The following is a 15,099-nucleotide window of genomic DNA, read 5'->3' on the forward strand; positions in this document are numbered from 1 at the left end:
GAATAGCTGTGCATATCCGTACACGACACCCATTCGAAAGGGGTATATGTGCTGCAGTCCTTGTAGCCGATGTAATAAGTTAACCCCACTTTCTGTTCGGCCCAAACTAATTTAACTAGAGTAAGTGAAAAGCAAGGCAATAAGAAAATCTTTAGTTAAATCAAACGAACTGAAAGTAAGACTTTCCTTCAAGGGCAGAAACTGATCGTACGTACGGCCTCCTATCTGCAGCAAGGATAAAATTTGGTGCACCTTAAGGGATAATAGATGCCCACGCTACCTAGTGATTAGCTGATACGTCATGTTTTAACAATTCTTTCCTGCATTTCCTCCCACAACGCTACTCCGTGTCCTCAGAAAGTTAATGAGGTGGGTAGTATGGCAGTTGCTGGAGATAAGGTTAAATCGACTCTCAGCCAGATGTACCCGCCGCGGTGGCTCAGTGGCTAAGGCGTTGCGCTGCTGAGCACGAGGTCGCGGGTTCGATTCCCGGCCGCGGCGGCCGCTTTTCTGATGGAGGCGAAAAGCAAAAACGCCCGTGTGTACGAGATTTCGGCGCACGTTAAAGATCCCCAGGTGGTCAAAATTAATCCGGAGCCCTCCACTACGACGCGCCTCATCGCCTGCGTTGCGTCGGCGCGTTAAACCCTACAATCAATCAATCAATCTCAGCCAGATGTAAAGCTTTTGACGGGCCGCTTGAGCATCTCGTCGGCCAGTTCCACGCACCGTCGACATTCGTTCAGCTTTACAGCCTCATCTACGCGGGGGCTGAAATTCAACATCTGACGCCCGTGTAATTTTTTTTATACTAGAAACTGCTACCTGTTTAGGCGTAGACTGTAAATCACTTTTGCGAACGTGTGTAAAGTTTAGCGCAACTGAGAGGCAGAGATCTTAAAACGGTTGATAAGAAATTCGATACCAGGTACTCTTGGCCTCAATTCGCGCAAAAGTTCGGTTAACGAGCCGGCCAACTGGGTTATCATGACTGAATGGGCCGTCCTTTCAAATCACTGAGGAAAAAAAAGCATTTGGCGATAAATGACTGCTTGCAAATTTTTTACGCCCCATTGGGAGCGAACCGCCGGTCCGAAAGGAAAAGCCGTAAACTAAGGCTTCCAGCTGAAGTGGGGCGAATCTTGGAAGCCCGTTCGCGAAGCTTCCGATAGTGGCATCGAAGCAAGAGATTAACGGCGGGACAGACGAGATTGCATCTACACGTTCGCCGCTTCTTGAAGAAATACACCAATGGCCACCCGACCACTAACAATCTACAGAAATCTTGTTTCGACGCCTGCCGTGAGTCGTCTTGCTTGCAAAGTGAGTACGCGCTCAGTGGCCAATCTTACTCTTCTCGCACGACAGGGATGACGAGCTATTTATAGGTGCGAACTCCGTGCCTTCTGTGAATGTTTATGGTGACTTTCTTGGCAAGAGAAATAAGGTGGACTGTATAAGTCATGTGGATGTTGCTTGAGGCAAGTGGGCTTGTTCATTTCGCTTCTAGAATATTGCAGCTCTCGCTTTAGCCAAGAGAGCGTCAACATGCATGGCTTGACCCCCGCAGTATCCCGGGATGCCCGTGCTGTGAATTCTACAACTAAGGTTGGCAGTTGCTTGCAAAGGGGACCGAATGAGGAAGCAGCGCATACGCTTCGTTCCGCACCAGACAAACGGGTTATTCTCCAACAGAGAATGGATGATGTGCGTTTGTACGCTCATATAGACAAGGTAGGGCCCGTTCTACATTGCTGCTGCGCGGTGCTCTTCATTTGTAAACATGAGAAGTGCGGCAAACGAGTACCGTGCGGACCCTGCATGCATTCCAGTTTCGATCCACAACAACGGGGACAGTAAAAAGGAACAAAATCATTTGCATAACTTGTATTTTCGGAGGCTGGGGATTCTCCTGGAAATGCCCTATACCCTGTGACATGACAAAGACTTTATTAAATCGCCTGCAGTAGGCATCCCGTTGCCGGGATGTGTCAATTTCGCGCATGTGGAATGTAGATGCTACCAGTGAATGGCGAGGGTTGTCGAACTTGGGCGATAAAATATTGCCATACGGGTTGAAAGCATTCTGCGGTCGCTCTCGTGGTGGCCACTCGCACTAAACATTGTTGCTTTAATATTTGTGCATGGGCATAGCTTTTGCTTTATTGCAGCAAGGCGTGTTGTATACACGGGGAATCGATAAGAGGTTTTAACGCCTTCAAGGATATCTAAAGGTTGGGCCTCCCTCCTTACGGGTCGTTTATAGATGTAAACTCGACATGTATTCGTGAGAACAAATCAAAGCGCCTTTTAAATGTTACGTTCTTTTTGGCACATGTTATTTCCGCACTGGACGAACGGAGTAGAACCGTGGGCCTGAAAAGTAATATGCAGAAAACCAAAGCAATGATCAATAACCTCGGGACAGCACAGCAGTTTGGGATAGGGGGTGAGGTAGTGGAAGTGGTAAGCGAATGTATCTACTTAGGCCAAGTTGTGACCCCGGATCCCAACCATGAGGTAGAGATAATTAGAAGGATCAGAATGGGGTGTACTGCATACGGCAGGCATTCTCAGATAATGAATAGCAGCCTACCATTGGTCGTTAAGAAGAAAGTGTATGACAGCTGCATCTTACCGGTACTCACCTACGGGGCAGAAACTTGGAGGCTCACTAAGAGGGTTCAACTTAAATTGAGGACGACTCAGCGAGCAATGGAACGGAAGATGATAGGTGCAACATTAAGGGACAATAAGAGAGCGGAGTGGGTCAGTGTCACCCGTTTCCTTAAATTAGGGTGCACTGTCAGAAGATATGGGGAGTCGACTCAAGAGAGCCAACAAACCCCACCGAATCTACAGGGCACAGGTGACAAAGGGGGTTGCCGTCTGATGTGCGGCTTTCGCCGACTAGAGCGGCAAGAATGAGCAAGAGCCTTGAACGAAAAACAGCACAAAGACTTATATTTAGACAGGCAAGTCACAAATACAAGCACGAGGTAGCAGATCGATAATGACAGACAACCTAGTTGGAATTCTAATACAAGAAACAGTTCAAAATTCGACAAAATGATGCAGACAGGAGCGTTAACAAATGAATATTACGAATCGGAGCAGTTAACTAAAAAGAAACGAACAGTTCGATGCATATGAGAGACAGAGTCCCCGCATATTCACCGACCGGGCCGGACGATGCACCGCTGTCGGAGGCGATTCGGCTACCTGGGAAGCGTGGCTTCGCTGTAGGCCAGGCCGTCCGAGACGATCACGGTGCTTCGAGGCCCGGGAGTACGTTGGAGTCCTCCAGGGCGCGGGTCGCCGATGGTGTGATGTACAAACTGGCAGGTGCAGTTGTCAATCACGACGTCCAAACGTAGCTGGCTTGCTTAGGCGCGGCTCCTCCTTTTATAACCGTGCCAGCGCGGAGGGGGAGAGCACAACACACAACGCGCCCGCCGCCGTCAGCGAATAACTTCACTCTTCTCCCTTCTAGAATCATCGCCGCTCTTTAGCACTGGCAAGGCCACGCGCACCTCCTCGAAAGTACTGGAAGCTTCGACGAAACCGGAGCGGCGGAGGTTTTATTTTTGTTGTTTTCTGGCCGGCCAGCCGGCGTGATATCGTGTTACCGCCTCTTCGTTCGAGAAACTTCCAGCCTTGTCTCGGGCGAATAGAACCGAACTGAATGAATCGAACGACTGCAAGAAGAATTAGGCGCTGTACAATAAACTGAAAAATTTATAAGGTACTTTTAGACGTCGTACGCTCGAGTTTGTGACAGTCAGGGAACAAACGCATGTTAAGGACATATTAGTAGAAATTAAGAAGAAATGGACGTGGGCAGGGCATGTAATGCGAAGGCAAGATAACCGTTGGTCATTAAAGGAGCACTGACACCAATTTTCGGCGTTTATATTATTGCACAGTTCGCCTCCTTCCCTCAACAGAATACCCTGGCTGAAATATGAGCGGCCTGCGACGCGAACAACATACTTCAATTGGATCTCATTTATCGCGCCGACAGAGCAGCAGCGTGCGGAGCGGCACTCAGCAAATGGACATCAGCGTGACACCATCCCGTGAAGCCAAAAGAAGTGACGCGACAGCGCTCGTCAAAAACTCGTGACGTCACTTCACGCGTGCGGCCCCACGAGCAGCGAGCAGGCGCAACTCCCTCTCAAGCGGGCGCCGGTGACGTCCGCACAACGCGGTGAGGTCAGGCCGAGATTCTGTCATATCCGCCTTTCGGGATGAAAGCGCGGGAATTTGAAACAAACGATTTTCAGGCCGTTCAATGTAATTAACTATCGCGCGCTGAAGTATTTGAAGTGCTGTTTCAGGTTCGCCGGACCATTAAGCATCGATAAAAGCAATAAAGGTGTAACATAAAATTTTCGTGTCAGTGCTCCTTTAAGGGTAACAGAGTGGATCCCTAGAGAAGGCAAGCGTTGCAGGGGGCGGCAGGAAGTTAGATGGGCAGATGAGATCAGGACGTTTGCAGGGATAAATTGGTCACAGTTGGCACAGGACTGGGGTAATGGAGAATAATGGGAGAGGCGTTTGCCCTGCAGAGGGCGTAGATAGGCTGGTGATGATGATGATGATGATGATGATTTTCGGAAGAGGGGAAAGGGTGGATGTTTGAAAAGAAGAGCGGTTTTCGAAGAAATAACAAGAAAGTTGAATAAGATAGCTGTATCGACACAATACTTTTGTGTCAAATCTGTACGAAGGGTGTGTTGTCGGCGCTCAAAGCACTTGTGCACATATTCTAGAGTGACATACAGTCGGAAAAAGGCTTGTCTATAACGCTCGAGCAACGTGCTCCGGAGTGCGGGGGAGACACCTACTGGTAGCTCCTGGTTTGAGATTATATATATATATATATATATATATATATATATACAGAAACATAGGTAGGCAGTCTACAACGCCAAAGGAGGCATAGGGGTTGGTTAGGCTCTATTTTTTTACTACGGTAATGAAGTTAAGATTTTTTTGTTTTAAATATAAGGAAGAAAGAAAGAAAAAAAAAACACGCGCCCAGACCGAACCCACGCCTTTCGATTGTTTCCCGGTTCGGTCCCCACTCTGGGCGCGTGTTTTTCTTTCTTTCTTTCTTCCTTATATTTAAAAAAAATCTTAACTTCATTACCGTAGTAAAAAATAGAGCCTAACCAACCCCTATGCCTCCTTTGGCGTTGTAGACTGCCTACCTATGTTTCTGTATTTCCTCAACGAGCCCCTGATTTCCTTACTATATATATATATATATATATATATATATATATATATAAGGTTAGTAGAGACAGAGACACACGAGAAAGACATTGAAAATAAAAATAAAAGTTTACTGACGTTTCAGGGAGAGGACTCTCTTTATAAAACGTACTCTGAAGAAAGGGAGTCCTCTCCCTGAAACGTCAGTAAACTTTTGTTTTTATTTTTAATGACTTTCTTCTCGTGTGTCTCTGTCTCTACTAACCTTATTTTTTCGCGCTCTGTGTGAGTTTTTGATTCCAGACTATATATATATATATATATATATATATATATATATATATATATATATATATATATATAGCGAATCAGAATAGGAAATGAGGGGCTCGTTGAAAATAACACAGAAATAAGGGTTGGCAGTCGAGAAAACCTCGGAAAGCAAAGGGGAGGATGTGGTAGATCATTGAAACAGATTAAGAATTTGGAAAGAAAGAAAGAAAGTGAAGAAAAAATGCCCGCCAGGTGGGATCCGAACCCACGACCTCCAGAATACCGGTCTGGTGCGATAACCACTACGCTACCGGCGGGGCGATTTTCCCATTCACTTTCTGGGGTATTTATGTTAGGTATGTTTGTTTCCTGTGCTTGGGGGTGGTAGCCAGCGCCATTCGGACTAATCGGGGTGAAGGGGACCTTCTTTTTAACTCCCGGGTCGTGACTCGAGTGTCTACGACATGTCCAGAGTGGTCGACCAGCTTTGAACCCTCTTAAGCTCCCTTTGGCAACAAGACTGCCAGAACAGAGGCCCTGGCTATGCATGTAGCGAATCAGAATAGGAAATGAGGGGCTCGTTGAAAATAACACAGAAATAAGGGTTGGCAGTCGAGAAAACCTCGGAAAGCAAAGGGGAGGATGTGGTAGATCATTGAAACAGATTAAGAATTTGGAAAGAAAGAAAGAAAGTGAAGAAAAAATGCCCGCCAGGTGGGATCCGAACCCACGACCTCCAGAATACCGGTCTGGTGCGATAACCACTACGCTACCGGCGGGGCGATTTTCCCATTCACTTTCTGGGGTATTTATGTTAGGTATGTTTGTTTCCTGTGCTTGGGGGTGGTAGCCAGCGCCATTCGGACTAATCGGGGTGAAGGGGACCTTCTTTTTAACTCCCGGGTCGTGACTTGAGTGTCTACGACATGTCCAGAGTGGTCGACCAGCTTTGAACCCTCTTAAGCTCCCTTTGGCAACAAGACTGCCAGAACAAAGGCCATCGCTATGCATGTAGCGAATCAGAATAGGAAATGAGGGGCTCGTTGAAAATAACACAGAAATAAGGGTTGGCAGTCGAGAAAACCTCGGAAAGCAAAGGGGAGGATGTGGTAGATCATTGAAACAGATTAAGAATTTGGAAAGAAAGAAAGAAAGTGAAGAAAAAATGCCCGCCAGGTGGGATCCGAACCCACGACCTCCAGAATACCGGTCTGGTGCGATAACCACTACGCTACCGGCGGGGCGATTTTCCCATTCACTCGTGGGTTCGGATCCCACCTGGCGGGCATTTTTTCTTCACTTTCTTTCTTTCTTTCCAAATTCTTAATCTGTTTCAATGATCTACCACATCCTCCCCTTTGCTTCCCGAGGTTTTCTCAACTGCCAACCCTTATGTCTGTGTTATATATATATATATATATATATATATATATATATATATATATATATATATATATATATATATATATATATATATATATATATATATATATATATATATATATATATATATATATATATATATATATATATATATATATATATATATATATATATATATATAGAATGTGAGCATGCGGGGCCCGTATCAGAACGATGGCTGTGTCTTTCCTCGCTGTGCCCGTCGCCTTGGCTTCCACGCCTTCTTTGTCCGTGATAAGCGCTGCATGCCTGCCCTGCCGGACCGGGGAAAAAAAGGGGAGATTGTCCGCCATAGCGCGCACTGTGCAAGTTTTTCGTCTGCATTAGCTTTGGCGCACAGCAGTTCATTGCGCCATAGTTCTGCCAATACACTGCATGAACCGCGTGCACCACTATCCGGTTTCTGCGCTCCGCGTTGCACGTTACTGTTGACGGGCTAACGCCACAATACTTAATGCGTTGAGCAAGCGATCACGGACCGATATCTCATCACTCTGTAACAGCGGGAGCGATGTGTTTTCGGGGATTGTTCTTCGTTTTCTCGCATACCGAAAAAAAAAAACGCCTCTCTAAATTGCGTAGGGCGCCTCGAAAATTAAGCGTTGCACGTGATTAAACGAAGCCAACGCTGTACTAACAGTCCGTAATCTCCGCTATTGTTTCCCGGCCCGGCAGCCCAGGCAGCGCTTCTCACGGTGAAAGAAAGTACGGAAGCCAAGGCGACGGGCACAGCGACATGGAAAACAGGCATCGCGCTGATGCGGGTCGCGCATGCTTACATTCTACAGGTCTCGAACCAGGCGTTATAACTAGATATCTCCTTTACACTCCGGAGCACGCCGCTCGCGTGTTATAGACAAGCGTTTTGCCGACTGTACATTTTATATATGGAGGAGGGGGGGGGGGGGGGGGGTTTGTTCAGATCTTTTCGACAGTAGTTTCTCGATAGTACCGAGCGCACAGTAACTGGAAAGAAAAAAAAAAGGCGTCTGGGTTACAAATCGTACTTTCTTGAAGTGTGCTTGACTTGCAACTGTTTGTAACACAATGGAGATAAAATATCTTGTGATCATTCTCAAACTGACAGTGGGAATTCTTTTATAAACGGGGCTAAAAAAATTTCGGGTTTTATTTTTACTAACAACGAAATAATGTTCAGCTCGATTCAAACATTTTGAAATTTAAAATGACAAACTCATGCAACGGTAATATGCGCCAAAAGACAGGTAAGAGCGCCAGAACTAGGTTAACGAACTCGCACATCGCAAAACGTCTGCATGCATTACAATCAAGTAAATCTTCTTTGTTATGTTACGTTTAAAAGCCGCTTCAGTATCACCGAAGCAATGTGGGACCCAACGTGCGTACGTATCTAGCGGGTGTAGTGTCGGCTGTTTTATTCTAGTAATTCCCTTCAAATAAGGAAACCCTGAGGTAACTTTGATACGTTTTATAGTGTGCCATTTAAGCAGCCATTTAATAGGAAAATAGATCACTAGGGTGACAGTTCTCACCATGGTAAGGAATCGCTCCTCAGCTTTTGCCTGTTTAGGGAAATTTTGCCCGAAAGATTTTGTTGCAGACGTCAGCGCCAATGCGATACCGTAACTGTGATGTTTTTTTTTTTTTATCGTAGGATGACAAAGGATCAAACCGTTCATTACGCGTTGATCCCCGCATAAGGTTGCCATTCCGTTTTGCCACACGAAATTCTTGTCAGCAGTCTTCTTACCGAGAACATGTGCCGATTGGAACTACCTTCCCTCTTTTGTTGCAACCATAACAGACGCTTCGTTGTTCAAGACTGCAAATGCTCAGCAATTTTTTAAACTATATGCCGTTTCCGTTATCTGTCCTTGTCTTTTATTTGCTTGTTTGCTTACTACATATCCATTATTTTTTTAGTTGATTTAGGTTGCTTTCGTTGTTTGTGCTTCTGTCACTTTTTTCTTTTGTTCGTTTTTTTCCTTGTCTTTTTCCTTTGCGTACTTAGAAATGTTGTACCTACCGCATCTGCAACGCCCTACGGGCCCTGAAGGTATTCTAATAAATAAATAAACAAAATGTCGAAGGACAGGTGCGCTGTTAATTGATATTTATACAGGTCGCTTGGGAGAAACATTTCCGGGAATATCGGTACTTATCAGAGCTTTTATCCGAATACAAAATATCACGGAATGTGCCATTTACCACACGCGTGTCCTTTCCATTATTTTAGCTAACTTTAGTGACGATGGTTGGTAGAGGGCAACGCTGAAAACGACAGCAGGGACCTGGCTAACCAAAGCTGCCGTTAGAGTTCCCGTATATGGCTCCCCTAGGGGAGAATATGCAATAACTCTATATATCATTTAATTACGCGCTCCACCTCGCTTTGTCTGATCTTGCTCGGCCCTCAAAGAAAAGTCACTTGCTTCTAACTTTGAGGCTACAGGGGTGGCGGTAATTTCGAAGGATAAATGCTCACCCTTGAAGCTTTGCGGTTAAGATCGCCGAAGTTTACGATCGTACTTGGCGCATGCGCGTGCAGAGCTGGAGGACGTGCGCAGCGCCAATGAGCATTTCCTGCGCATCCGGACGACGGCCCGGTGCCGGGTGCCCCGCACCCGCGTGGTGCACGTTAAGGAGTTCTACTCTGACCCGAGCAAGGAGTACCTGCCCCGGTGCACCATCCTGCACCGGTGCGGAGACGACGTCGGATGCTGCGACAGCGAGCAGTACCAGTGCGTGCCCCGGGCCGTCCAGGAGGTCACGCTGCACTTCTACGTGAGTCAGTTTGGCGCTTGTGCGAAGAGCACGCCCACGTTCCCTCGATGGTCCTTTTTCTCGACGTGTTTTCACAGAAATGCGGTGATGCTGGTCTTCGATAACAGTTTTGGTATTCCGGTGGCAATTGACTGCAGTTTCCTCCAAGTTGTTTACAACATGTGAAGTAGGCGTACAGTAGATGGCACGGCAGCGAAGGGATAGAAGCTCGGGAGGAGAAATTGAAAAGAGAACACTACTGTCCGAGCAACGCCACTTATTTAGGCTATTAATAGGTAAGAAGTGCTCTTAGCAGTATCCAACTTCTAACCACATAATCTTTACCACTCTGACCCAGCTTCTCTGCTAAAAATGAACAAAATTGAGGGTTTTGACGCGTAAGGAGGCAGCGGATGAAGGTAGGGGTGGCGTAAATTTAGTTCGTCGACACAAATTTCTGCCTCAGCCGGGTACACGCTGCCGGTGCATATTCACCGCGCCAGTCGGGACCATCAGCCCTGTATTTGTGGCCCGTTTGTAAAAGTCTTAAGAGGCGTATAATAATAATAAAAAAAAGGTAGGATGCACAAGGTCACAGTACACTGCAGCAAAATGAGTGCAATTAATTCAGGAGAAAAGCCATGGCACAGCTCTGCCCAAAGGTGAGCGTGCCCCCTTCCCCCCTCCTCAACCCTTCATCGTCAAATTGTCAGTATCGACGACCTACATCGGGCGTAGTGCCAGCACCAACTCCGCATTCCTTTGGCGTTTTATCTTCGGCAGTTGGAAGCTAAATATACACGACCAAGGTTATTTTAAAGGCTGTTGCCTGGTGCTTCGGGAATCGCTATTTTCTCAGCGTTCAGGCGAAACTCTAAAACAAAACAAACAAAAAAACTCTCCAGGAAAACCTTCACTGCCTTGCGACTATGGCCATAAAAGGAGCCACTTCAAAGGAAATGTCCGAGAGGTTGTGCTTGGCGGATTCCGATAAAGAAAGAAATAATTCGAGGCTTTTTATAGTAACGTGCTCGCCTGTCCGTAATTTTACCTTGGGGAAAAAAATACTGAGCCCGTGCGCAGGTGCTAAACATAAAAAAAAAACGTATAATTTTGTGCCATTAACCCCTAAATAAAAACACTGGGTGGGTACGCAACATTCATCGCATTTTTACGATGTATGCATATCCTGTTTACTTGCTGTGTTAACCCGGTCAATTATATATATGCCTATAAATTGTTTTTAAAACTGGGGTAAATATAACATTTGCAAGAAATCTTACATTCTCGGAGTAAATATTTTCATAGTTGACAAAAACTTTCTGCACTGCCTTCAAGCGCATTATTGTTGTGTATTAAGTCCGAATGACCGTATACCTCGCGCCAAGCAATATACAGAATTTGCAAAAAAGGAAAAAAAAAAAAAAAACTAGCGATTTGGCTCTCACCCCGCGGCAAATTCCACTCTGACGTGATTCAAGCAAACGTACGAGATATTAACCCCCGTATTCTGAATCTTTCTTCAACCCCAGTGTCAAGTCGAGGAGATCCTTGGAGGTGATTATGACATGCAAAGGCATTGCATGCTCACCACTCAGCCGAGTCGAGGAAACAGATGGAGTGGAAAACAGACTTAGAAAGCGGCCTTAAGAGCCCGCTACAGCTATTTTGGATCGCTCTATCCCGAAAGCATTTTTATTTTCTTATTTATTTGCACATACTACAGCCCCCCCCCCCCTGCAGGTTTGGGCACCAATGAAGCATTAAAACACAATAACGGTCCAGGGCAATACAAAGAAAAAAGGAGAAGAAAAAAGTATTGATATACACGGGGTACATCGAGCTTCGCATGTATGCATCTTCAAGAAAAATCTGTCTTTTGTACAGTTCACAAAGTGCGGCGTGGAACAATTTACAGCGTTGGCCGGTAACTGATTCCATTAAAAATAGGAAATGGAATAAGAAATTAGGAACACAAAACAGTAAAAAAGGGGATTTAATGCTAACTTGTTATTCGTTTTTTTATGCGACGAAATTATAATGCGTGAATTATAGCCCACTGGATGCATATTCTCGGCTTATTCAAGATGGCACTCGTAACGGGACTTTTGGAAGGTGGTGTCTTAATTTAAATTATGCTGTTGTAGATGTACGTAGATAAATATAAATCATATTAAACAAGGGCTTGTGGGGATGAGCCAGCCGCCTCGTTCCAGGCACCCGCTGAGGGAGGGTCCTGGGTATGTGGGCCGCCAGTTGGCGTTGTTCTTGGAGACTCGGTGCCACAGCCACCCACTGTCTGGTGCAGTTGCGTAGGGTTTTCGAGGCACCACAGAAGGTGGTCCTGGGTAGATTAAGTACGGCAGTGGGGACAAAGTGAGACGGGTGTGTGTGGTGTGCCTTGAATTAAATGAAGCCTATTGGGTGTGTGCCGCGTGCGTCCTTATGCCTTCAGAAGGACAACTTGTTGTAGCTCCGTGGTCGCTTGTCCTCGCAGACGATCCACCTGCAGAACCAGAACGGCGAGGTGGGCCTGCGCAACTCTGTCAGCAAGCTGCTGTTCCCGAACCACACCGAGTGCGAGTGCCAGCCCGTGAACGACATCCCGAGGACGGCGGCCAGGCCCTCCCGGCTGGCCCACTCGGGGGAGCACAACAAGGTGTCCCTGCACGCGCCGTCCGCGGAGGACCCCGACTTGACGGCCGGATCCGGCATGCGCGAGGAACTGCCCTCCGGGCCCATCAAGTGAGTCCAACCGCGTCGTTGCACTGCCCGGAGCAGCTCGGAGTTCCGATAGCCAGTCCTATGCGGTATGCCGGAAAACTTCCGGTAGGGTTGACATCTCGCGCGGTCTCACATGCGCACGAGTGAGGCCATGTGGGAAATCAACCCCTCCGGAAATTTTGCAGTGCCCCACAGGATTTGGCCACTGCTGTGAAATCGATTGAGTAGAGTTTGCGCGAGAACATGTGTTCGCGTGCGGTCGTTTGATGAAGAAGAACTGGGGCGGGCGGTATTTGTATTCTGGATTAGCCGGAAACAAACTGAATTCGGGGCCATTCACACTCTTTTTCTTTTTCATTCAATGCACTGGCACTCCTTTGCCCGTGTCACGTGTGATGCGACAAATGATCATCAGATTCCGAACGTCCGAAGATAGCGGGAAGCGTCAGTGAAAGGAGGGGCAGCGGTTCCGGTGGAATGTCTTCTAAGGCGCGTTAGATTTATGCTTTCGCGGAAAATTAAAGTGCTACAAAAAACGAAAAGGCGACTCAATAGGAAAGCTGGCTGTGTCGGCCCCTTACAAATTGCATGCGCAACATGTACCACGCTCGTGCAACGAAAGCGAGTGGGTACAAGAGGCGCTTGATAAAGTGAAGGTCAGAAAGAACAAAAAGTAATATGAAAGACTGAAAGGTGAACTCGAAGCTCTTCTGCCGAGGCAGCAAGCAAACAATGGCAACGGTCACGCACGCGATGCCTCCCTACACCGCTTCTCGACGTCGTGTGTTCGCAATCTAATTCTCCCAGCTATGGGTGCCTAACAAATAGAGCTCAATTACGCCGGCTAATGAGGGCGCCGGAGAAACGTCTCTCCATCCGCCTACCTGCCGCTTAGTACGAAGCACACGGGACGGCGATTCGTCAAGCCGTGTGCGTCCGGCGTCCGCACGCATGCGCGCTCGCGAAGGGTGGTGGTGGCGGTGGTGGTGGAGGAGTTGCGGGGCGCTCGATCAGCGCGGCGGCCGACGCGGGTCGTTGCACCGCCGCAGATTGCTCGTGTGTCCTAACGCTTCCCAACTCTATTTTCCCAAACAGGGGTGGCCCACCGAATTTAGAAGGGCCACTTAGGAGGTCTCCCTCCTCCGCCACCCACACCCCAGCAGCCGCTGACGACGAAGACGACTCGGGGCAGCGTCGCCGATTAGGTATTCTGGGCGAGGCTCGACGGATGAGCCGAGCCGTGGCGGCGCGGGGGTGAGTGAGGCTGGCTTCTGCGCGACAAGATAGACGGAGCCAATACATGATCGAAACTCCCTCTCTCTCCATTCTCTCGGCTTTTTTCGGAAGGATGCGGTTCCGCTGCACCGCAAGCCATCTATGCACCGCGTGCTGCTTGCGCGCTGCCGTACTGCTTCTTTTTCCTTTAGGGTGGCAGACTACCGACGACAGACTATCGACGACAGACTATGGGGCGAAAAATGGATGAAATTAGTTCCGATTGGCGTTCGCCCAGTTCTAGGGATCTTAAATGGAGAAGGGGGGTCACAAAGAAGGAAGAAGCCTGTTACGTTTTGTATGTTTGTTCGCTGTTGCCACAACTAGCCCTACCTGCAGATATTTTTTCGCCACCATCAAGCTAGCGCGGCCGTTCGTTCATAATTCATCGCGCCTACTCAGCGATATTCGCTTCACGAATGTCCCCATTAACGTATTAATTACACGCACGCACACAGCGTGAAAATTCTGCGTCAGTCTATTGCAGCGAACCTGTTTTCCTCTAATGTCTGTAAGCGTGCCCGGCATGAGTTTTCAGAGGCAGAGGGGGGAGGGGGCGCACACGAGACAGGTAATGTCCGGATACAGAAATCCTGGCTGGGAAAGAGGGCTAGGCGAAGATGTTTCATAGCACAAGTCGTTCCATAGCGCGAGCTCAAACTCGGAAGTAGCGAGAGGTAGCCGAACAAGGATTATATGGGGAGAGGGCGAATGCAGCCAAACGAGCGAACAGACAGGCAGCGAAATTAAACACCGTCGTCGACTCTGCCCATACGCGGCGGCAGGAATAGCTGCGGCGCTACGCCGCGGACGTACCGAAGCTATTCGAAAGCGTTAAAGCGGATGACCAAGCAAAGCATGTCAAGCGGCAAGATTTCAAAGCCCTTCGAAAACGCGAGGTGGAAGCAAGGAGTCTGAAGAGTTCAACTGGACACCCATGCTTGCACATTCACAACCATAAAAAGGGCTTAGGTGTCCTCGGGCTCTGTTTCTTAAATCTGTGCAAAGCAACGAAACCGGAACACTTTCGCTTAATCTGCCACCATATGAACGGTTTGGCCATTTTTTATCATAAACACGTATACACCCGCGGTTGCAGCCAGCAGTACCTTAGCGGCTCAAACGTTGCGCTATCAAGCCTGAGGTCGCTTTTCTGATGGCTGCAGCTTTGACATCTAGCCTTGTGGTGGATGGTCGATAAAGACAAAAATACTCTTGTCAATGAGACTTCGGCCCAAGTTAAATAATTACCGCCGTGTAAATTAATCCAATTCAATCTACTTGGCGAATTTCACAGCCCAGGTGTAGCTTCGGCGTGTCAAACACCGATTTGACATACGGCGAAAATGCCCTTGTGTTTGATACTGAAGGAATGATACAAACGTGAGCATTTTTTTTTCTACTGCAACGCATTTACTAAAAATTAGTAGAGTATGGAGA

The 15,099-nt window shown here is 47.5% G+C and overlaps 1 protein-coding gene across 2 annotated transcripts in view; it reads left to right on the plus strand.

The window, feature by feature from the left end:
* The window catches only part of LOC144173897 (uncharacterized), a 161,952-nt gene that overhangs the window by 138,535 nt on the left and 8,318 nt on the right, over positions 1 to 15,099 (plus strand). Inside the window, exons 3-5 of one of the 2 annotated variants that reach the window (XM_077702219.1) lie at positions 9,446 to 9,681; positions 12,158 to 12,405; positions 13,480 to 13,638. In XM_077702219.1, the coding sequence (XP_077558345.1) occupies positions 9,446 to 9,681; positions 12,158 to 12,405; positions 13,480 to 13,638 (643 nt within the window). The remainder of the gene's footprint in view (positions 1 to 9,445; positions 9,682 to 12,157; positions 12,406 to 13,479; positions 13,639 to 15,099) is intronic. The other variant, XM_077702220.1, reaches the window with a different exon arrangement.

This window comes from Haemaphysalis longicornis, unplaced genomic scaffold, assembly GCF_048455015.1.
Source record: "Haemaphysalis longicornis isolate Haplotype H1 unplaced genomic scaffold, Haemaphysalis longicornis Haplotype H1 scaffold_3, whole genome shotgun sequence".
Lineage (NCBI taxonomy): Eukaryota > Metazoa > Arthropoda > Arachnida > Ixodida > Ixodidae > Haemaphysalis > Haemaphysalis longicornis.